At 36.2% G+C, this 25589-nt stretch overlaps 1 protein-coding gene across 4 annotated transcripts in view; it reads left to right on the top strand.

The window, feature by feature from the left end:
- Positions 1 to 25589, top strand: part of Cdk14 (cyclin dependent kinase 14) — a 701075-nt gene that overhangs the window by 460542 nt on the left and 214944 nt on the right. For all 4 annotated transcript variants that reach the window (XM_078040445.1, XM_005334679.5, XM_021732783.3 and 1 more), the window contains one exon: positions 20508 to 20628. In XM_078040445.1, the coding sequence (XP_077896571.1) occupies positions 20508 to 20628 (121 nt within the window). The remainder of the gene's footprint in view (positions 1 to 20507; positions 20629 to 25589) is intronic.

Below are 25589 nucleotides of genomic sequence, written 5' to 3'. Positions count from 1 at the left end.
AGACATTTATTTCCTTATAATTCTGGAAACAGAGAATTCCAAGACTACAGTGTCAGCATGTGGGAAAGCTTTCTTGGTAATACCATGGTGGAAAGTAGAAGGGCAAGAGTGAGTTAATGAGTGTGTGAGTGTGTGTGTGTGTGTGTGTGTGTGTGTGTGTGAGAGAGAGAGAGAGAGAGAGAGAGAGAGAGAGAGAGAGAGAGACTGAGAGAGAGAGAGAGAGAGAGAGAAGAGGAGAGGAGAGGAGAGGAGAAATGGGTCAGAGGAACTTGAATTTGTTCTTTTTAAGAAACTCAATCCTGTAACAATGGATTACTCCATTCATGAGAACAGAGCCATTCTGACCTATTCACCTGGTAAAGTTCCCACCTCTTAATACTATTACAATGGCAATAAAATTTCAACGTGATATCGAGGGAACAAATATTTAAACCACAGCAGTCATCTTTCCAATCACTGTAACTAAGCAATAGGATAAAGAGCATCAAAATTTTAATGCTTCTCAAAAATGTTATTATTAAAAGTAAATTCAAAGAAAATTATGGCATTTATCTTTTTAGAACTGAAAGAGGATGCATAATCCTTCCTCTTTTTCTCTGTGTATTCATTTTACTAGGCATTGAGTATACAGTAACAACACCAAAAATGATAATAAAAACACTTGCTCATTGTCTCGTGAATCTAATCACAGTATCTATTTTATTTATACATTCATATCTTTGATTATTTGAATATATATCTTCACATAAAGGCAATTATATCACTGACAACATGGATTTTATTTTTTTATTTTATTTTATTTTATTTTTGGTACCAGGGATTGAACTCAGGGGCACTTGACCACTGAGCCACATCCCCAGCCCTATTTTGTGTTTTATTTAGAGACAGGGTCTCACTGAGTTGCTTAGCATCTTGCAGTTGCTGAGGCTGCCTTTGAACTCGAAATTTTCCTGCTTCAGCCTCCTAAGCCACTGGGATTACAGGTGTCCACCAGAGCACCCAGCTGGATTCTATTTTTTTCAGTAATACACCAGCATGATTTTTCACATATTAGCTTTTATAATTATAATCAATATTTAATGTTTTTAAAATTAGAAATTATAGTCACCAAGAAAAAAATAAACATTATCTGTTTTTCTCCTTTCCTAATTCAGCCCCTTTAACATTTTACAGCCTTCTCTGTATGCATACACAAAGACATACTTTTCTTTTAAATGTTGCTCTAGCTTAGCTCGATGGTACACACCTATAATTTCAGATATTTGGAGGCTGAGGCAGGAGAATTACACCTGGGCACCTGGACAACTTAATAATACCCTGTGTCAAATAAAAGAGCTAGGGTGCATCTCAATGATAGAGTGCTTGCCTATCATGTTCAAGTAATGTGTCTAGTCCCCAAGAATGCCAAAAAAAAAAAAAGAAAAAAAAACTTTTTATTTTTTAATCCAGTTGTGTTAGATTTATGTGACAAAATACCTGGAAAAATCAACTTCAGAGGAGAAAGCCATTATTTTGACTCATGGTTTAAGAAGTCTCAGCCCATGGTTTGTGGCTATGTTATTTGGGGGCCTATTGAGGCAGAAAAATAGGGCAGGGAGCTATGTGGTAGAGCAAAGCTGTTCATCCCATGGTGTCCTGGAATCTAGGGATGAGAATGGGAGGGGTCAGGATCCCAACATTTCTGTGAAAGACATGCCCCAATGACCTATAGTCCTTCTACTAGACCCCACCTCCTAAGTGTTCCTCTAGGACCACTGGATGGTGACCAGGCTTTAACACATGAATGATTCTGTGTGTGGGATATTTAAGTATAACATCAACACATACATTGCCTTTAAAGGCCATTATGATCTTATTAATTTGGTGATTTTTCTTATCACACCATTACTAGTTTATTAGTGATTTACTATCACCTCCCAAATGGAGTTGATAGTAAAGTGGAGATTTACGTGGAATATCATAAATGCAGTAGGAAATGGACAAGTGTTATTTCATAAAATGGTCAAAACCTTGATTTTGAAGTCCAGTAACATTGTATTCTAACATAAACAAGGCTTTCACTTCTTTTCTCAATATTAAAAATAAACCTACAAGTCCAGTAAGAGAGAGCTCTTAATGCAGGAAATCTGGATGATTTGGATTAAATGCTGTTTCTTTTTTCCTTTGAACTCACTGAGTTATTAAAAACTCTTCTTTCATAATAGATTTGTTCAAGTTTGTTAAATGGTCATTGATTTCATATGTAATATGTTTCTAAATAGTTCTTTAAACTCTTCTGGAACTTCAGCTTGGGTATCCTTAAAAAGCACAGTTTTCATCCCCAAATAATTAACTGCCCCCTTGTCTTCAACCTCCTGGTACATGGATGAAGACTCGTGTCGAGTGTGGCATCTAAATTAAAATATATTTAATATATTTAATATATATAATAGTTAAGAACACATTTCTGGAGTTCTACGTTTTTATAAACTGGAGAAACATTTCTTTCAAAAATCGTATAGATCAGACCATCCACTGACTTTCGTTATTAAGTCGTTTCAGTACTTTTCAGTTTTGATACTTTATTAACCATATATGGCAATGAGGTGAATTTATCTTCAAGTTAGATTTTAGTGTTTTTGTTGTGTAACATTTTACATAAAACAAGACTTACCAATTTAAATTTGATGAGTTTCATGAATGTATACAATTTTAAAACTACCACCATAATTAAGTTTTAAAGAATTTTCAGCACTTTTCAGAAGTATCCCAATTCTCTAAAGCAGTTGTCAATATTATTTTTCTTACTAGTATTTTTTTTAAAATTTTGCATATTTAGTACATGTAGAGGAGTAGGAGCCCAAATAATAAAATGTTGCTTCGAAAACAAAGTATCTGTCTTATGGGTATCTGTGAAAAAGTGTTCAGCTAACTTTTTCTATAAAGGGTCAGATAATGAACATTATTAGCTATGAAGTCTCTTGCAACTACACAGATCTGTTATTTCAGTGAAAAAATAGCTACAGACAATATGTTGAAAACTAAATATGGCCATATTTGGTCACTGTTCTTACTAATAGTGAATGAGCTGATAATAAAATATTTGGTTCAGTAGGCTTTTCAAAAGAATGCATAAATAATAGATTTATAATATATTTATTTAGTATACTTTTCTTTTGAAAGTTTCAATTTCTGAAAGTTTATAGTAATATGTGGTATATATAAACTATAATTAGAATAAGTTATTGCTCAAATTTTATTGTAGTAGGAAAGAGATATTGAAAAATCACATCATTTGAATTCATATTTGCATTGAAAATTAAAATGTAAACTAACAATTCTAAATCATTCTGCTAACCCATGAAATTTGTATAAATTATTGGCTCTGTCACACTGAATTTCTTTTCATGCAGTATTGCTAAGCACAGTTATTTTCCTGCAGTATATGGAACAGTCTTTCTTTTCAGAAATTTTTTAAAATTTTAATTTGTTATACATGACATCAGAATGCATTACAATTCATATTACACATATAGAGCACATATTTTCATAAGTCTGGTTGTACACGAAGTACAATCACACCATCTGTGTCTTCATACATGTACTTAGGGTAATGATATCCATCTCATTCCACCGCCTTTTCTACCCCGATTCTCCCTCCCATCCCCTCCTTCCCCTTTGCCCTATCTAGAGTTCATTTATTATGCTACTATAAACATTGATGTGGCTGTTTCTCTGTAGTATGCTGTTTTATGTTTTAAGTCCTTTGGGTATAGACTGAAGAGTGGGACAGCTGGGTCAAATGGTGGTTCCATTCTCAGTTTTCCATACTACTTTCCAGATTGGTTCTACCAATTTGCAGTTCCACCAGCAATGTATGAGTGTGCCCTTTGCCCCTACATCCTCACCAACACCTATTGTTGTTTATATTCTTGATAGCTGCCATTGATTTGCATTTCTCTAATCACTAGAGATGTTGAACATTTTTTCATATATTTGTTGACTGATTATATATCATCTTCTGAGGAGTGTCTGTTTTTTATGAATAACATATCAACATTTTGTGGGTATTTTTAACCAGTTGAGAAAAACCATTAAATCCTGAAGGCTGGAGAGTTTTAATAGAAGAGCATCAGGCCCTGGGCTCATGGAGCACCTGCAGACAAACTGGGCCTGGAGTGCTTTCACACAGGCTAGGGAATTCCACCTTCTGGACTGTGGTGCTGGTCAGTCATGGCACCCCTTCTCTCCCCTGAAGTCCAATGTGCTAATATCATGTTGTTTCCACCAAGCAATTTTTTTAGTTAAAATATAGTAATTTATTAAAAACTCTGCCCAGACTTAGCACTTTATATGTTGCTGATGAATGGATTCATCATAGGAGCTGGCCAAAGTCAATAATTTTTAATAAAAACTAATGATTTGTGACTTTATGATAACAATATTATGAATAATGAATGTTGTGTAAAAAAGGATTTTTAGAAAAATATATGCTTTTCCTTTTGACTTAAAAGTGAGTAATATGTAAAGTTGCCAATAATTAAAATAAAAAAAAAGATTTAGAGAAAATGATTGATAACATAAAATACACCTATTTAAAAATCTATGGATATTTTGCAGGTTTTTTTTTACATTAATTCCCTTGAAATTTATTTTTGGAAATATATACTGCGTTTGTTCATAACATTTGATGTGCTGTCATCTTTAAAGTCATGTAATAAATGTAATAGAATAATATATGCCCATGAGTAAGTGTTTTGTACTTTGTGATTTTAACATACAATTGTGAATTCACATGCACTAAATTTACTTAACTTCCAGACCTGTATTGCAAGTACAGTTTTCCCCTTTGTTACTTTAATGAAATATTTAATAAAGGAAACAGTCAGTAAACGGATGTATAGCAAAATAGAGATTGCTTTATATGGTTCTGGGGCTCAAATTTCATTCGAAGAAAGTTTCTAAATTTAATATATCTTCATATAGATTAAAAGATTTCAAATAAAGCTTTATTTGAAAAGAATGCTTTGAAGGACATATTATTTGGACTGACAAGATGGGAATATTTAAAGCATACTTAACAGATTCTGAAGAAGTAGGACATGTATTTCAAATGTTAGATTTCTGTTTGTAATTCTTAAAAGGTAAGACAGTTGTCTAGTATGCCACAAGATGAGTTTATATTTTATTGCTGACAACTCTTTTAAAAACCGAGTGGTCTCCTGGGAACACTCCTGGTCCTCTAAACAGTTTGTGTGATGTTTTGTGACAAGTGCGGATATTTGGATTGTCAAGTTGTTGAGGCTGGGTTTGAACTTCTCAAAGTCTATCCACCTACATTATTGCATCCATTAGTCTTTGGTTCTTTAGAACAGTATGCCTAGGTGTAGAAATGTAACATTTATGACATTCATTGAATGAATTATAAAAATTGTTTTAAAAATTCCTAGCTGCTTGGCCAGTTTTGACATATTCATCATCTTAGAGAAATCTATTATAAGTTTTATGCTGCAAGTTAAGTTTCCTTTCAAGGAAGGTTTCTTTTTAACTTCAAAATTGCTTGCTGATTGTTCATGGAAGCTTATTCCATGTTTCATCAGTTAAACTAGCTATTATGCAGACAAGCCTGAGCTTTAGAAGGTAACTTGGTTGTACTGGTGAGAATATCTAAATAATAGTTTATTTCGTCTTGTTACACTTAGTCATTAGTTCACTGCTGCCAGCCACCAGTTTCCCTGCCACACTAGGAAAACCTGTCACTTAAACCAAGGACTATTTTAGGACAGTGCTATAAAGAAATAAGGCTGGAGTTTTGAGTAGTGGATTTCTGGGGCTGCGCAGAGCTGGGTGAGGACTCATTTGATGTTGTTTCTTTCTCTCTTTCAAAAACAATTATTTCTTCAGTAGGTAACGTGCTCACATAGTAAGAGAAATTTCAAAGTGGTGTATAGTGAAAATTAAATTTCCTTCTCCCTCCTTTTTCCTTGTTCTTTTTCCCATAGGCTATTACCTTTACCAGTTTCATATATATCTCTCTAGGGATATTTAATGTACATGTATAAATAATTTACATAAACAGTTCATAAGTGCTCCCAGTTAGTTAGCAATGTATAGTTTCTTCCGTATTACTATGTATAAACTTATTGGCCTCATTGTCTGCATTTTGAATCTCTACCATAATTTATTTAGCTGGTACTCTCATGGAGTTTAAGGTTATTTTAGTCTTTTGCTACAGTGTCACGATGACTTTCTGTGCACACAAGTCTTTGTATCTATACTTATGAGGATAAACAACTAGAATAAATTTGCCATTGTTTATTCTCTGAAACATCTAGAACATAACTAATGATTTTTTCAAGCTCAGTATAACCAGTGGACCCAGGGAAGACACTACTTTGTGGGTTGCTCCTCTGTGCTTTCACGAATCAGACACAACATCTACCTTAAATAGGTTAGGTTCCTTCTCCAGTGATTGCAGGGCTTTACGGTAGAGTGGGAATTGACAAATCTGAGACACAGCTGAACCTCGAAGTCTGCAACAGAGAGAAATGATTTGTGACCTCAGGGATCAGAGAAGAATGTGAGGATATGTTGGAGTTAGAATGAAGAGTGGCATATGGGGAGGGTGCTTGGGAGCATGGGTGCTCCAAAATGCCAGCAAAGCACATGGCACTCCAGCACATGGGCATCCTCACCACCTGGGACATGCCAGGCCCCTCCTGCCTCCAAACATGCACAATGCTGGCTGGAACTATAGGCCCCTAACCTGGACCTCGTCCACCAGATTTCTTTTTGGCTTGCTCCCTTTTTAGAGTTGCCCACAAGATATCAGAGCTCCCCAGCATGGGCCCTCGTTATTTCCACAAGTGCTCCAGATGTTGGCCTATTTTGTCAGAAATAGGTGCCTTATCTTCCTGTATTCTGTTGTTCCTCTTGATGTCACCGTTAAAGTGCCTCTAGTTATAACCCTCATGGCACACCTGTCCCTGGTGTCTTCCACTGCCACAGCCATTCTGGCTCCCTCTGTTATTTGCCCAGTGGCAGAGCAGGCAGGCCCTTTCCTTGGGTTACTACGATGAAGCTAATGTCAGGCTTTCATTTCCACCAAGACTGAAAGAAGGATGAACATCTGAGGAAAGAATGGCTGGGGCAGAACAGAGCCAGGGGATCATGTACTTCTCTTCAAAGATCTTTAGCTGGAACCTAGAGTCCATATTGCTGGGGGGAAGTGGGGGGCGGGGAGGGGGTCCTTTCTGCTTATTTCCTGCTCATCTGTCTCTGACTAGAACTGGTTTCTTTCTTCATAAAGTGATTGTACCCCAGTAATGCTACCTGGAATTCACAGACCTCAATCCCAAGGCATGGGGAGAAAGATGTTCCCTCCCTGCCCATGAAAATCTAAGGCCCTGGGAGATCTAATTTCAGATCTTGGGTCCACTCCCCATTTCCCAGCCACAGGACCAAGGACTCTCCCTCAAGCCCCAACAGATAATCATTCACTTAATAATTATACCAGAACAAACCCAGGTGTCCACTATCAGTGCTCCTGCTGAGATTAAGACTTAAATATTATTGTAGTTGGGCTTTATTGGCCCTGTACTTTGGAGGGTGAAGAATAGCTCTCTTCACATACCCTTTTTTTTTTTTTTCCATTCTGTGGCTTCTGGAAACCTCTGATCAGTAAGTGGGGGGAGCCTGGTTATGTAGTCTGTGTTCCCTCTGGCAGCAAACATCTTCAAAGAAGCCACAGAGCCTCAAAAACAGCTCTGCCAAAACATGAATCCAGTTTACACTAAACCCTTTCCTCTTTGAGACATCAAGATGCAGGTTAATTTCACAGCTTGCCCCATAACAGTAGGGAGAGATTTGCTTCACATTTATATAACAGAAATTGCCATTAAGTTGGTTTTCCTAGAACAAAGAAACAGCCTCAAAGGTAAACTCAGGTCTCTTTCTCCAGTTAAATTGAACAGCTGGAAGCTTTGAAATGAGTGTTTTTGTACTTTTGCCCATCAAGGTTTTAAAAAGCCCTTGTGTCTGAGCACACCTCTTGCTATGCTTAACTCTTTGAGAGGCAGCTAAGGTGTCAAGCAGAACCACAGAGGCTAGCTAGGGAGATACACATAGAGGTACATATATGAACTAAAGCAGTTTTATATGCAGACTGCCAAGTAAGCTGAATGGAGAATGAGAGGTGATATAAAAGTTTAAAGGAGAGATTGATTAGTTCTTCACTTTTATTTATCTAATTTTTAGATAGAATTTAAGAGACCATGGAATCTGTCAGGAAATTAGACCGATTGCTTATATTAAAGAAACAGTAACTTATATTTTAAATGCTTTATAGTGTGATATCTGTATTTTTACTTAAAATATATGTGAACTTTTAAAGGGATAAAAGTTATTTTATGTCTATTTTGACTTTTTACCCCTCAAAATGGACCCTGAGCCTTTATGTGATTCAACTTGAATCTTAGTAGGTTTTTAAAGATTTTAAAATCTAGCAACATTTTTTTGTTGTTGTTGAAGTCCTGGGGTGCAAACAGGTGACAGAAGAGGTGCTGTGGATGCGATAGCCTGAATCCACCTCACCATTGGCTGGGACTGCACATATATGCCACCTACTAAGAGAGCACTGTTCAAATATTCATGATGGGTGGTTGTTCTTGCTATATATGTCTAAGAGCAGATTCGCCATGGAAATGCAGCAGCTAGGGCTACAAAGGGAGATGTCCCATGGTGGAGCTTCAGGGAAACTGCGCTCTTGTGGGGCGAGTGGGGCTGAGATATTAATGACTGGCACAGGCAGTCCTTGCAAGTTCAGGGCAGAAATCAGTCAGAACAGAGGAAGGAGCGTTACCTGGACCAGGATGGGAGGGAGAGTCAATCACACTTCCAGAGGGCTTGAGTGGAGTTTTGAAGGACAAGTAACTGAGTAAAGTACTGCAATATGAGGCTTTGTGCCAAGGATCTGACATAAAAGGAGAGAATCATAGGTAATTTTATCTCTGCTAACAATTAGCTAGAACATAGAAAGGGATGAGAAGGAGCAAGGCTATAGTAGTAGCCATGGCTTTTATTCCTTGGAGTTTGGATTTTTAGCATAAAACCCACAGGAATCTGTCGGTGGGTCCATTAAGTTCTTTAGCAGAGGGCAGCCTAACCAGATTATGTTTTAGTTAATGGTAGTAGCCAATGCAAGTAGAGTGTTTTATTTATCTAAAACTAACCAATCTTTCCTTTAAACTTTTATATCACTTCTCATTCACTTTCAGCTTACTTGGTAGGCCATTTGCACAATTAAGCATTTTTCATGCATTATCTCATTTATTTGACATAAATACTGTGAGAGTCCAGTGTGGTTATTGTATCAGGGAATCCTAGAAGGAAATAAAGGATAGCTCAGCTTGGGAAAGGCTCTGTTGATGAAACTCTGGACAGGGTTAAGAATCTGAGACAGTCTTTATCACTCCTCTTGCTGCAGGGTGAAGAGGGAAATTGATTCTGGAACCTTCGGAGCATGAGTTGTGGCCTTCCTAGGGAGGACTTAGCTACTGTTAAGTCCTACCCAGCTGGGAAGGTACCAGGGGAGCACCTATACTGACCTCCTTTTTTTCCTTCTGATTTTTGATCAGTGTTCCTCCCTTGGCCAAACCCAACTTGAGGCCAGTGACTGAGGACTCTGTAATTAGAGACACATTGAGGTCAGCCTTTGCGGACTCCAGAATAGAGGGAGGAGTGGTCCGGAAAGCATCAGGAGGGATAAATAGAGACAAGCCACAGACTGCTGCATGCTTTTTACAGATGCAGCAGTGGAAACTTAGCTAAGTTAAGTCTTTTGCTCTGAATCATATAAGATGTACATGGTGCTGCCTGAGAGGACTCTCCTACAGGCTACAAGAAACTCTTCATCCAACAGTGGAACAGGAAGAGCAAAGGTCAGACTGTGGCTGGGACACCAGCTGGGAGTTCTTCCTATGGTTCAAGAAGATCCTGAAGAGTAAGTCTGAGGGCAGTATCAGTGCAGACAGAAATAAGGGAATGAATTACAGTGGAGAAAGAGTGAAGAGAGCTTTGGATCTCAGTCGCCTTCCTGTTTAACGTCAAAGGCACAGACTGATATTCTTTCCAACATGAAAAACTGCATGATGATTTATCTCTCCAGTGATCATGACATCTATTCATTTCATGAAATTTATGTATTATTGAAAATATTTCCCAAATGCTCAGTTTTGAATATTTGAAGTGGTAACATTTATTCGCTACACTAGCAATGCACTACTCCAATTTAAGGCAACCAAGGTTGTCATCACATGTCCCAAACCTTGCTTAAAAACCATCAAAATAAACTAACAATGTGCATTTTTCATTTTATGTTTGTTTGTTTTTGCCTTGTTAAAATTTTATCCAAAATTAAATATTATTTTAGGCTTGAGAACTCACCATTATATCTGTCACGTAAATTTTTCTTAACAGCAATTTCTTCTAATTTTTATCTGAAATCCTGTATCAAGTATATAATTGAGATCCCAAAACATAACTTTACTTGTCCTTAAAATGTATAACATGAGAAAAGAAAAGAAAAAAAATATGATTGAAAGATGGAATATGATAATTCCAAAAAATTAGGTGGGAACCATAAAATTTAGAAGTATTCAAGTAATTTAAAATGACTCAAACATTTTTACCTTAAATTGACCCTTTGCCTCATTAACTTTTACTGGTATAGATGGGTGTTTACTATCATAAAAACATAAAACCCCTTAGTTCAAGTTTGAGGTCATTGTTTATTTTTAGCTCATAGAACATTTTAAAATTTCACTTCAGTCAGGATATTTCAAACAGATTTTTTTCATTTCTGGGTTGGACCATACCCTGGTTTGAGGTTTGTGAAAAAATGAGCCTTTGGGTTCTTCTCACATAAATAGGCCATCCCTGACACCCCCTCCCCCCCCCCCCGTAATTTCTACTGCCAGCTGTTCCTCTTCAAGTCTTCAGAGCCATCTAGCTGATGGCTCCAGGTCTGAGCTCCTGCCTCCTGCCATTTTCACTTTAAAAGAAATCAACAAACAAAGCAGATAAGAACTACTCATATTTTAGCAACCAGACTCTATCTTGAAGTTTCCCTAGCATTTCTTCACAGTAGTTCTTTATCAGAAACATTTTTGAGGACTTTTTGTCTGATTGCTCTGAGACCCTCTAGACAACACAGTCATAGTCTCTTTGTCATATTTTTGGAATCTCCTTACATTACACCCAGCTTCTATTTTCTCCTCGCTCCTGCTGCTGGGCTCCCCTGCCTGCTTCCTTGAACTCCTTTCCTCTCTTTCTCTCACCAGACTAACCTGTCCCCCATTCTGGACTTTGGACTTGCTGAGTCTAGCCCACCACCATCTAGAGCCCAGACACAGGTTCCCAAATTCCCAGTCTTCCTGGGCAAATGGTTATATTGCCTATGTTTAAGTCCTGGCACAGTCACGTATGACTTTGTGACCCAAGGTAAATTAGCTTCTCTGGGTATTCGTTTTCTTTCTGTTAAAAATTGGGATATTAATGTGCAAACTACATTCTAGGTTGTTTTGGCCATTGAATGATATAATACATTTAAAATCCTGAGAGTACTTAACAGATTATAATTGTTTAATACATTTTTACCAGTTTGCTTCTATATTATGAACACCACCATATCCACTGATGTTCATGTCTTTTTAGTATCACTAAAAAGACCAGGTAAGGACTTTGTCATGGTTTGAATATGCCCCCAAAGTTCAAATGTTGGAAATTTATCTCCAAATTTATGTTAATGATATTTGGAAGAGGAGTGTCTCAGAGTACTTAGAATTAAATGAGGTCATGGGGGTTGGACCCCCATAATGGCATTCGTATCTTTATAATAAGAGGAGGAAAGAACTGAGCTAGCTCAGTGGCTGTATCTTGCCACATGGCATCCTCTGCCAAGTAGTGATATAATAAAAAGCCAGATACTCAGCCGATGCCAGCATCATGCTCTTGGATGTCACAGCCTCCAAAACTGTGAGCCAAATAAACTTCTGTCCTTTATTAATTACCCAGCCTCAGGTTTATTTTATGTTTTTGTTTTCCAACATAAAACAGACTAAAACACTGCCCTGTTTATTCCATTTAAAAAATTTATCTATATATCTATATATTTTATCTATCTATATAGATAGATAGATAATTTTTTAAATGGAATATATATATATATATATATAGAGAGAGAGAGAGAGAGAGGGAGAGAGAGAGAGATATTTAGGAAGGAAATGAGAATGATTTTCTTATAAAGTTCCCAGAGAAACGCTTGTCCTCATTTCTTGTTTAGAAAGTTGAAGATATTGACACAGTAGTAGTATGTAGGCATAATATTGATTACAGATTGGCTTCTTGCCTGTCTAGTGCAAATCACACCTCTGTCATAAATTCGTTAATGTTCTTACCTGATCTGACTTGATCAGAGTTGTGATTATTTCATGGCTGTTTTTTTTCTTTAACACATACTTATTCATACTCATAGAATATTTTGGTTATATATTAATACACATTTATAAGTGAATGCTTTAGCATTCGTATTATGTCTTGATTTAAAAACAGATTCTTATGATGAATTTAATATTTTATACCTTTAATTTCTAAAATCTGGAAACAAATCAGCATGGATATGAAAATTCACCCAAACTGGCAATTTAGTTAGGTTGTTAAATTCATTCTCTGTGTTGTGGTGTCATCTAGCATTAGAATAATAACCATGAGTTTCATTAACTGGAAAGCAGAAACTAGAAAATGGAATGTAAAGCAGCGAACTGTGAGAATGATGAGATACTCACATGCACTCGGTTGAAGAAGATTTTGTATCCTCTGCTATTGCAGATGCTGTATGATGGGATCATTGAGGTGGGGTTAGTTAAAAGGCGTTTTAGGAATTTGTACATATATGGTCTTACATTTCATAAATAAGATTTTTAGGGGTGTTTTCATGGGATTTCTGCATTTTGGTGCTTGGACAAACCCTAATGTTAACAGACTGCCTCAGGGGTTGGTAGCAAGTTTTTTCTTAAAGGGCCAGATACCAAATATTGTACCCTTATGGATCAAGTGATCTCTGTCAAATGCTTAACTCAGCTGTTTAGTGCAAAAGCAGCCATTGCCATATATGAATAAATGGGCATAAGCATTTTCCAGCAAAAAGTCAAGAGGCCAGGGCTACTAGTCCACAGCTTGCTGATCCCTGACCTTAAACCCTTCATTATACACAAAACCAAGGCTTGAGTGATTCAGTGACTTAATAAAAAAGACACAGCTAACAAGGTGGTGCCAGAACCAATATGACATTTAGGTCCCATATTACAAGTCTTTAGTTATGCAGGCTAATGAGACAATAAAAGCATGTTTCTCTTATGATATTCAGCTGAAGAATTATGACTAATTGGTCTTACTTCATTTATCAGTTTTATTTAAAGTAATATTCATGTAAAAGTTTTTATCTTTCATATAAAAATAGAAAATTTAAAAACTTCAGTATATTAATTAATTATTTGAATATTTTCTTCCACTTTTGGAACATCTTCATTAAAATGCTATGATAATTTCTCTTACTTAAAAGTGAAAAATATGAAAAAGACTCTGCCTTCTAGGGTAGACAAATTATACATCATTTTTGGACCTAAAATTTTAGAGGTAATTAAATAAAGTCCTAGTAAATTAAAATATTGCTTTAATATTTAAATGTGTCTGAACTTACTTTCATTTTATTAGAATTTCTCTTCAAATATTACTCTTACTCAGTAGAAAGACTGGCAAATGCTAATCAAAACATTTTAAAGGGATTTTCATATCTTATAAAGATCAGCTTCTGCTAAAGTAGAAATTTGGGTGAAAACCAAAACAAAGATGTTATGTTCAAGGGAAGGAAGACTCTAAATGTAATCTTGAAATGTTTTTCCACCTTAAACAATGCTGTGTGGTGTTAGATGTGCAAAAAGCAAAGGCCAGTCCTCAAGATGCCCTGATTTCATGGAAAGGAGACACTTCCTATGGAATCATGAACATTTTAAGTGGACTTTTTTTTTTAATATATATATAGAAGTCCAAAGCTTTAGGGGAAGATCAATGTAGAGATATGGATTTGGAATCATTAGCATATGAGTAGTGACAGAAGCCATGGAGCTAAATAAGGTCATCCAGGGAAAACCTGCCAAGTGAAGAGGGAAGAGGTTCCAGTCTTTTAGTTTTAGCCCACCATAATTTACTTAATATAAACCCTGTATAAGAAAGATAATCCCATTAAAATGTTATCTCATGGTCAGTCTGTAGGACCATGAAATGGGAGAGAAATCTGAAAGCTTTTCTCTGCTCTTACCCTTGGACTCGATCCAAGAATCAAGAGGTCTCCAGTATTTTCCCACCTAAATGAGGTTGGTAAAATATCACCCAAATATTTTATGTCTTTTTGGAGATGAATCATGAAGAAAGGAGTCCTTCTCCTAGGAATAGTGATTTCTGAATTAAGACCAAGGCATCCTTTTTCTGAGTATTTTGGGGACTGAATGAGGAGTGTGAGAGAAGTGTGGGAATGGCTGTCCTATAATAATGAAACCCATGTCAAGAAAAAACAGTGCCCTGCTGTGTGGAAAGACATTAAAGAAGTCAGAGATAATTCTGTTTGCTGTATTTTATTCAACTGCTGCAATTTGTGCAGCTTTTGCCATTATTAATTCCACTTTATTAGACAATAGCAAATCAATGTTACCAGCTCCTTCCCAATTCTTTGGACAAAGCAGAAAAATGGGAATTATCATTTCTGCCCTTATCATAGATTCAGCAAATTTCTCCATAGAGTTAGTTCATCAAGTTCCCAACCAATTTTAACAACTACAAAAACAGATTGCATTGGAATTTGAAACAATAATTACATGTGCAGCGAACATAAAATATAATAGTGGTACAGGTAAAAAATTTTGACTATTTGGGGGACCTAAAACTATTTACTAAATGCATTTTCTCCAAGACTCTTCTGGTATATTCTCTGTGTTAATTCTGGTGGGTTCATTCTGTATGCCAGGAGGAAATTCTAGTGCCCATCTCTTGTGGGGAATTGAGTAGTACCAGACCTGAAGTCCAGGGGTAAGTATGATCTGAAGTGGAATTTTGGGAAAACTCAACTCTGGATGACAATTTAAAAATGACATTAGCCACAGTGACCACAGAGTGTTATGTTTGAGAAAGCTCAGAGTTGAGTACGTTGCCCTAGGCAAGACAAGCATTTAAGGGGCAAATAAAGAAAGGTCTTAGGAAACCAAGTAATTGCTAATTAACTGTTCTGTAGCAGAGAAGTCAAGTTTAAGATACGTAAAAGAAAGGGAGTACCATATTCTTAGGAAAACAGAATCAATTTTGTCAAAAAATGTCCATAGTAACAAAAGTGCTATACAGATTCAATACAGTTCCCACCAAAATTCCAATGATATTCTTCATAGAAATGGAAAAGGCAGTCATGAAATTCATTTGGAAAAATAGGAGGCCCAGAATAACAAATGTAGTCCTTAGCCAGAAATATGAAACAGGATTTATTACAATAACAGACCTTAAATTATACCAAGGAGCCATAGTAACAAAAATGACATGGTACTGACACCAAAATAGGCAAGAAGACCAATGGAACAGAATTGAAGACACAGAGACAAATCCACATAAATACGGTTACCTCATACTAGACAAAGACACCAAAAAATACACACTGGAGAAAAGATAGCCTCTTCAACAAATGGTACTGGAAAACTGGAAATCCATTTTTAATAGAATAAAAGTTATCCCCTATCTCTCACTCTGCACAAAAATCAACTGTAAGTTCATCAAAGACCTAGAAATTAGACCAGAAACCAGAAACCCTGCATCTACTAGAATAAAAGATTGGCACAACACTTCAACACACTGGCACAAGAACCGACTTCCTGAACAGATTCCTAAAGCACAAGAAATAAAATCAAACATCAACAAATGGGATGGCATCAAACTGAAAAGATTCTTCACAGCAAAAGAAACAATCAGAAACTGAAGAGAGAGCCTACAGAATGGAAGAACATCTTTGACAACTGCACCTCTTACAAGGTATTAATTTCCAGAATGTACAAAGAACTCAAAAAGCTTAACACCAAAAAAGGAAGTGACCCAATTAAAAAAAGGGCAAAGAAACATAACAGACCCTTCTCAAAAGAAGAAATACAAATAATCAACAAATTTTCAACATCACTAGCAATTAGAGAAATGCAAACTAAAACTATGCTGAGATTATAGCTCACTCCAGGCAGAATGACAATTATCAAGAACAAATGTTGGCAAGGATGTGGGGAAAAGGGAAAAAGTCCCACTCACACATTGTTGGTGGGACTGCAACTGATGCAACCACTCTAGAAAGCAGAAAACTTGGAATGGAACCACCATTTGACCCACCTAACCCATCCCATGATATATATCCAAAGAATTTTAAATCAAATACTACAGTGACACAGCCACATCTATGTTTATAGCCACACAATTCACAATAGATAAGCTGTGAAACCAATCTAGATACCCATCAGTGAATGAATAAGGATGTATATATCATGGAAATGCAAGATATATTACTTGGCCATGAAGAAGAATGTCCTTATGACATTTACCAGGAAATGGACGGATCTGAACAATATCATGCTAAGTGAATAAGCCATTCCCAAAAAACCAAAGGTTGAATCTTTTTGATGATATATGGAAGTTAAACCACAATAAAGAGAGGGAAGGGAAAGAAGAGAAATTCAGTATTATTCAGAACTAGACAAAGAGGAACAAAGGGAAGGGAGGAATAGGAAAAACAGTAGAATTAATTTAATGTAATTTTCCTATGTATATATATGTAAATACCATCATGCCCACCTACACAAGTGGAGTTCTAATTAGAATAAGATATTCCATGCTTGTATAATTGTATCAAAATGGATTCTAATGTCACATATAACTAAAAAGAACCAACAAAACAAAATGAAGAAAGAAAGGAAGTGGTCCAGAGTCTAATGCAAGCAGAGAGAGCTGTTAAGATAAGGTCTGGAGAGTCTCCGTTGTTTGGTACAGAAGGATTGATGTGCTTAGTCAAGCGTTGGACGCACTGTCCTGTGAGTCATTCTTGTTCCTGCCAGATGGTAGAACCAATATCCAGAAGATGGCTATCGTAGAGAGAGATGGAAAATGATTCTTTCATTGGTAAGCAGTTAGGTATAAAGCTTCTGTAACTCCTCTGTGCATCCAGGATTCTGCTATGCTGGTATCAGAGCTGACCAACTTTGAATCCTTGGCAGTAAGGCTTGAATAACAATATTCCCCCGATGGTGTAGGGTCTTTCATCAGGTGGACATGGCAACACCTCAAAGCTGGTCACACTAAGTTGTTATGTAAGCCATTTTAGGAACCCATAGGAACTCTTCCCCCTCATTTGCACAGACTCAGCCAAAACAACTATGTGCAAATAACCTAGTGCAAATAACCGGTTAGCGGTTTACTTTGCTTTTTGACTTTTAATTCAAACTAAACATTATATAAGAAGTTTTGATAATAACCCATGAACTTCATCTTTTTTAAAAGGTAGTGTAGCTCTCTTCCTGTAGGGTAACCATAGCAACTGACAAGGAACAGAGAAAGAGAGCTTTCACACATGCTGTGCTAATTAATCCTGTCCTACCGTTTTCCTTCAGCTGGAGGATGCAGTTTAATAAATTTTGCATGAGTAAGCGTGTTTTGATGCATGAACTATATAAATACGTAGTATTAGCTTTATCAAATGTTTTTCAAAAATATTCAGTTGAATACGGTTGTATATTCATACTTCATGGTATTCTTTCCGTTTTTCTTTAATATTCTTTTTTTTTGATTGAGCTGCTGTTTTAAGTATGTACTCCCTCCCTGAAATACTTTGGGTTTATTGACCTTACTAACTGGACAGAAACATCTTTCAGGTGAAAACCTTTTGTTCATCAATATACAGGACACTTTCCACAAGAAACTGTTTTAATTGACTAACTCTATTAAAGGGAGAGGATGAAAGAGTTTTTCTTCAAGCAGTGCAGGAGACTATCTTAAAGTATATAGCATTCTTCATTCTGTTCACACTTACATAAAGCCATTCTAAGAAGCTCAGTCTTAATGATTTGAAAGTTAGATATTGAAAACTCATTTTCACTGTCATTTGTGAAGTTTTATGGCCCATCTAAATGAAGATGGGGCTTTATTTGGCCTCAGCATGTGGGAAGGAGGAGAGAATTATGAAGACTCAGATCTTTTTCCATTTATATTTTCCACAGATATCTAACCAATTTAACAGATTCATATTTGATCTGGAAATTACTTGTAATTACGTTGATTTATACTATTTCTGGGTTATCTTAAGGCCTAATTTTCTCTTCACAGTTGAGAATGTCACAGTTTTTTCTATAAACAGACTGGTCATCTGAAGTGTCAAAGAAATCTCATGGGTTTTCATTCTTTTATCCCTCTGGCCTGGCTTTTGACAACAGGGCCTCAGGAAAACCAAGGGAATCCAGCCTGATTTTTTTTTCCATCCTATTTGACTTGACAACAGCATATGGAATGAGTCAGAACCTGTTTTAGGACTTGTACTTAGCTCTTTGGTCTCTTTATTAAAGCATAGTCATTGGAGGAACCAGACCTTTTAATGAGATGACCAAATTTTAGTGCTACTTTCCCATTCTGATTATTCTGTTACTTAGTTTTGCCTGAAGTGAGGTTAGACAAAACCTTGCAGAGGAAAGAAGAGGTTATTATGTAAATATGTTATTGGAAATAGTTATTCTATTCACGTGCAGGAAAATTGAGTAGTGCCATGCGTGTAATCTATATATTTTAATATGGAATGCTTTAAGCATTGACCAATTTACAATGTACCTTCACATTATTATAAAAATTTCACTGTAGAAAAAAATTGAGTGACTAAAACCTTGGTTGATTTTATGAAAAATTCTTTATCTTACCTCCTGGCCTATAAATTTGAATTTCGCATAGAATACAGAAAACGGAATGCTATATTTAATAAGCAGAAAAACTCATATTCTTAAATACTACATAAAAATTTTAGTAATCAGAACATTAAAATGAATACGGAAAGGAGTATTCACTATAAAATGTTTTGTATGCCTTGAGCATCATAGTAGTAAATATTACTTTTTATTTTATTAGTAAGTGTTGCATTGCTGTGACAAAATACCTGAGGTAATCAAATTAAAAGGAAGAAAAGTTTGTTTTGGCTCACAGTTTCAATCTATGGTAGGTTGGCTTTATTGTTTTGGGGTTTTGGTGAGGGATAATACCATGACTGGGAGCTAGTGGTGGAGAAAGCTGCTCATCTCATGACAGCAAAGAAGGAAAGAGAGAGAGAGAGAAAGAGACTGGTCTACCAATATTCCATTAAGGTCATGGACCAGGGCCTTCTATCAGGTGCCATACCCCAAAGGTCCCACCATCTCTCAGTTGTACCACAGGCTGATGACCAAGCCTTTGGCATGCGGGCCTTTGAAGAACACTCCAGATTCAAACTGTTGCATTTGTTATCAATGAACATACCAAATAGAGATCTATCACAGTTTTTTTTTCTTCTAAAAAATAATATCAAAAGATTTTGTGATTTTTTAAAAGGATGATATATTTATTGCACAACACTTGGAAAAAAAACAAAAAAATTAAAAAAGAAAAATCCTATATTCTAGAAGTAATCACTGGAGACATTCACACTATTTTCTGCCATTCTGTTTCTGTGTGTAAGGATTTTCAGTTATGAAGTCAAGCTGCATATACTATTTTCACTTCACATGTGATCATTTCCCCAGTTTTAAAAGATTTTTAGAAGACATTTTAATTTATCATATATTCTCTCATCACCTATATGTACCAAGTTTATTTGGTGATTCTGTTATAATTGTTGACTTTTAAATGAGTTTCCCTACTAAGCGTTTCCTAGTGAGTATTTGAGAGAAGACTGAAACTACAAAAAGTTTTGGGACAACCCTTTGAAAAAAGTATCATACACTTTTCCTGCAGATTCACAAATACATATTAAAAAATTAGGGGCCCTGAGAACTCTTCCAATTGTGAAACTGTATATCTTCCTAAATTCCATTTTTTTCTCAAAGGAATCCTCTCTTATAACACAGATTTATAACTCTCAGAATAGAGTTCTATAAAACATACTTGGAAAAATCCAGGATATATCTAAGCTTTTCTGCTAAGTCTGATAGTCTTTAAATTATTTGTTTACTGATTCATGATATTAGTGCTTTATTTGGAAATATAAATGTTTTAATGGTTATTACCATGCATCAAAACACAGAGATCACAATATATTTTCCTCATGGTATTGCATTCATGATTCTGAATTACCATAGTGTGTTTGGCCTTTTAAAATTGAGAATGTTCAGATTTAAAGCCCTTGTTCTATTAATGCCGATTTAACTTGTTTATTTTCATCTGACCCGCAGGTCTTGCAAGAGCAAAATCTGTCCCCAGCCACACATACTCCAATGAAGTAGTTACCTTATGGTACAGACCTCCAGATGTCCTCCTGGGCTCCACAGAGTATTCCACCTGCCTTGACATGTGGTGAGAAATGGAAGCTTTACTCTACTAATCTATGTGTTGCTTGGTCTGGGTCAAGCCTAGACAAACATCTTAACAGTTTGGATGAAGATTAATGGTGCAGGATTGTTCCCTGTGCGTGAAAGTACTAGTAGATTTTTTAAAACATGATTGGGAATGTTCCCTAATCAGAGTCTGCCTGCAGATGGTGTCTGGTAATGGATTCTTGATGGACAGAAGCAGAGACACTTTTCTAATTGTTATTTTTCTCCTTAAGGGTCTTAATTGTGCCTTTATTTTATGACAAGGAAGTATATATCTCCAAACAGCAATAGATTTATTTGGAAGTTGTGGGGAACATGTTTAAATTCACAACAAAACTCAGACACATAGTCTGAAATTTTAAACATAAGTATTAGGTACCAAATTGCTCACAATATGCCCTGAAAATTGTTGATACCAGTTATCCAAAATGAAATGAAATGATTAGTTTAAAAAATCTGAAGTTTAATTTTGGTACTCTCAGTTTTATACAGTGTCTCAGCAGAGCTTAAAAATATATCTCGTGAGGTCCAAAGACTGGCAAGATTTAATACGTAATTATTATAAATAGTAAACTACTCTGAGATCGTACTCGAGTGTGATTTAAATGTTATAATCATATTATAAAGGATTAATCTTATTTTTAGCACTCAAGACAGGCTCACTGTCACACATGGTTATTATTCATAGAAACACCCCTTTCCTTGACTCATAGTTGTGTTCATATGAGACTTTTCACAGAGTACACAGACCTTCCCCTATGACTATGCCCCCAAATATAGAATTCAGCTGTGTGACCATGTCCCGGACCCCAGTCAAACTTCATTGTGCATTGTGGTCTTGCTGTTGAGTACTCACTTCACTGCTCTGTCCCCAGTAATCTTGGCTTTTTCAGTAAATTAGGCTGTGATGAGACCTGCCTTCTTCCCTGGTCTGTTTGATCCAAATATTTTATGGTTAGAAATCAGTCAGGTTCTTTGTAATGTAGGGAACAGAAGAGATTTTCTGATTTTGCCTTCCAGCAGCCCCTCCCCATGGCCAGGAAGGGGATGTGGCGATCTGTAAAGCCACTGAAAATATATGCAACATTTTGTGTACACATTGAGATATTTATTTTTGTAGGGTGTAGATCTGTAGCTTTCAGTAAAAGAAACTTGGTTATCAGACATCCTAAGATCCATTGTCATAAATTTTATAATGACCTCTAATAAATCCAATACCATTTAATGATATTCTAAAATGCTGAAAATAAAGGTATCTATCATTGAGTGGCTGTGCTAATCCCTTTAAACCGTTGTTTACACTATTAATCCCCCCCCCCCCAAGAATGGGTAGATCCTCCTTTGGTAAAAGAGATAATTTAGATCATTGGTTGCAATGGGGGGAAAGATTGGAAATTAAGGTTAATGCATCAGGCTATCAGTTACTTTCTCATTCCCTTTCTGCTTTCTGCCTTTGATTCAGAGTTGGCTAAGCATATAATCATAACATAATATTCTTTAGTTACAGAATTTTTGTCTGTAATATTTATATTGCTACTGGGGATTGAACTCAAGGGTACCCTATCACTAAACTACAAACACCGTTTTGTTTTTAATTTTGAGACAGGGTCTCCCTAAGTTGCCCAGGCTGTCCTTTAACTTATGACACCCCCCCCACCTTAGCTTCCTGAGTTGCTGGGATTCCAGGCATGTACTACAGAACCTGGATTTCTCTATTTTTCTGAGCCTGCAAATTCTGGATTGCCTTTCAATAAATTCAGTTAAGCCAGGTGTGGTGGCACACACCTGTAATCCCAGAGGCTCTGGAGGCTGAGGCAAGAGGATCATGAGTTCAAAGCCAGCCTCAGCAGAATTGAGATGCTAAGCAACTCAGTGAGACCCTGTCTCTAAATAAAATACAAAATAGGGCTGGGGATGTGGCTCCGTGCCTCTGAGTTCAATCCCTCGTAGCTCCCAGCCCCACCAAAAAAAAAAAAAAAAAAAAAAAGGAGTTCAGTTAAGGACTCCACTAATGAAACAGAGTTTGTAAATATTTGTGGCTTGGAGCCAGTCTTGTCTTAGTTCCTTGGCAGTTTATTTAAGATTGTGCCCTCAGAATCAGGAGAAGCTGTGTTTTAATATGCTAGTGGCTAATTGTTCCCAAATCTTTAGAAGTGCTTTTTAAAATCTAAAGAATTACACAGAGTCTGACTTGTTAATATGTCTGTTTCAGGCGTATTTATTTTCTAGTCTGTCTTTCCCCTCAAATGTGTGTGTGTGTTTGTGTGTGTGTGTGTGTGTGTGTGTGTTTTCATGTTCATTCTTTCTACAAAGATAGCTTGAGCACATTCTGCCAATTTCCTTTGAACAGAGACATAATGAAGCATAAGAAGACGACTGTTATTTAGGAAGAAGGGAGGGAAACTGATGGCAAATAGGAGGCCCCGAAATGCCCTTTTGTCTACATGCCAAGATTATTCATTGCCAAGAACAAATAGCAAATGTGCTAGGTTTAAGTAGCTTCACTTCCAAGCCTAAAATCTGAATTATGTCTGTGCTATCTATGCCTGTCATTTTCAATCTGACTTTATTCCAAGCCATTTTGTTATTATGCTGTAAGTCAGGTAAAAATGTATGTTTTTCCAGTTAGAGAGAAGCTCGCAGGGCCTAATTTTGCATCATCAATGACACCAACACTGGATATTCAGAGACCTAGAAATGGGACTATAATTGAGTCATGGCTCAGCTGCACCAAAGAGCAGTGCAAATATTAACCCATGGACAATAGCAGGGAGGCAGGTGGCAGTGGTTTCAGGATACTTTTACAGTTCATTTACCATCCTGGGGCAGTAGAGTAGTAACTAAAAACTAACGATCCCTACACAGTGTTACAGTTTCTAGTTTCCTGTTTAAATAGCCACAGGCAATAAAAATATTAATGAAGACACATATGCACTGATGTTGGCATCAAGTGATGGATATTAGACCTGGCGCCGTAATGATTCGCTCCTCTAGGTCTCCAGTCCCATGGAAGTATGTGAGTACACTGTGATTGGAGAACTTTTCAGGAAAGATTTTTTGATACCTTCTCCTGATTGTAGTAGAGGAATCAAATTAAACACTGCTTCTTTTATAACTTAAGTCTTGGATTTTATAACTCTTTGAAAGTCAAAGCATAGGAAATCATTGCTAAGCTTCTAAACCAAAAAGGCTTACCAGGTTCTGAAAACCACATTAAGAGAAGTGCAGAGGTGAAAAGCAGCTCATCTGTGTAGTTCTTCCCTTGCCAGGGAGCTCTGTTCTAGATGTTGAGATCATTGCTCCAAATAAACTTTACATTCTTTATGGAAGCTCACAAATATGTTTAGAACTGCATTTGTTTCCTAAAGCATTAAGTTGCTTGGGCTTATTTTAAGGGATTAATGTTTAATATTGGGTGACTAAGTTACTGTAACTAATAAATGATTATCTCATCAAGATCACAGTGCTTTTGGGGGGCCCTGCGGTATCAACTACAGTGCTCCCCAACACAGTGTGCAAAGAATTACAGCATGCCAGTCTCTTCCTTTCATCATCTTTTTAAAAGCTAATTAACATATTAACTATGCTTGTCAAAATGTGAGGCAAATCACTTATAAATAAGCCTGTCAAATGTAATGAGATTGCATATTAAATCACCCGTTCCTCTATTACATCTCTGATTTAAGATTAAAATTAATTTATTTAACATTGTAGCAGCTGGGTGGTTAGGAAAAAATTTCCATATTGCTCTTGATATATAGCAAAAAGTCTGCATTAAAATTTATTTTACATGTTTCAGAAAAGAAATTGCCTGTTTATTAAGTACTATGAAACCATTTAGTACTGCTTTTTATTAAATAAGCCTAATCACCAGACATATTGGTAATATACAAATTTCTGCCATGATCATTAATGATCTCTTCTGAACCAAGAAAATTTTTGTAATAAAATGAATCTCTTACAACTTAGGTTTATTTGCTAATGATTTAAGAGAATCATAAATGAACCTTGCTACAGCCCATACCTTGAGAATAAATTTGTTTTATATGTGGTTCTGTGGTTTAATTTTAATAACAATTATAATAAATAATAAAAGGTACTTTTATTGAACACAAACTCTATTTTAAGCCCTGTTATGCATTTTAATTACCTACCTATTGTACCATGATACATTGAAAGGAAACAAAACCCACAGAGACTTAGTGATATGGTTAAGGTCATAGTTAGTAAATAGGGGCAACACTCATACTCAAGGCCAACCCATCCAAAAACAAAGCCTTTTCTCTTTACAACTTATTATATAATATCATAAAATTATTTATAAGAAATAGCTCTTTATTTTGCTTCTAAAGTGATTCCAAAGCACAAATACAATAAAGTTCCTATTTCATAATTCAAGTTATACTGACATGTTAGGTTCTTTGCATAATTTAAATATAGTGTGTGGGGGGGCTTTAATCCTCTTCCAACAGTCTATGGATTGTCTATTGACATCAGTGTTCTAATAGATTCTACTTTACCGATTTATTCAAGGAGCAGCTTTTTAAAATAAACTAAGACAAGAATAACTGGATTGAATACATTTTCATGGTGCCAGTATCTGTGCTGGCATACATTCTTCCAAATTCCAGGCATTAATATTTTTAACAAATCTGCTAGAATGAAGGGGGGGTCCATTTTAAAAGGAATCCAGTAAGAATGAAAATTTGAGTTCATGAGCTAAGTAAAGTCATCTGTCAACCCTGTTTGCATATTTTCTAATTAATCAGGCCATAAAACCAAAGAGGACATGAATTAATCATTGTTAGATATAGCAGCTCTTTAGGAGCGCTTGAGGGCTACTCAGGAAATGCACAATCCAAGTAACCTGTTGGTGTAGTCACCGACAATGTGGTGGAACATAACAGAAGAACTGGGGACAAGTCAGAAAGCTGAGCTCAT

The sequence above is a fragment of the Ictidomys tridecemlineatus genome, chromosome 2 (genome assembly GCF_052094955.1).
Source record: "Ictidomys tridecemlineatus isolate mIctTri1 chromosome 2, mIctTri1.hap1, whole genome shotgun sequence".
In the NCBI taxonomy this organism is placed as follows: Eukaryota; Metazoa; Chordata; class Mammalia; order Rodentia; family Sciuridae; genus Ictidomys; species Ictidomys tridecemlineatus.
Note: the sequence above shows the minus strand (reverse complement) of the source record. Positions and strands in the feature narration are given on the sequence as shown.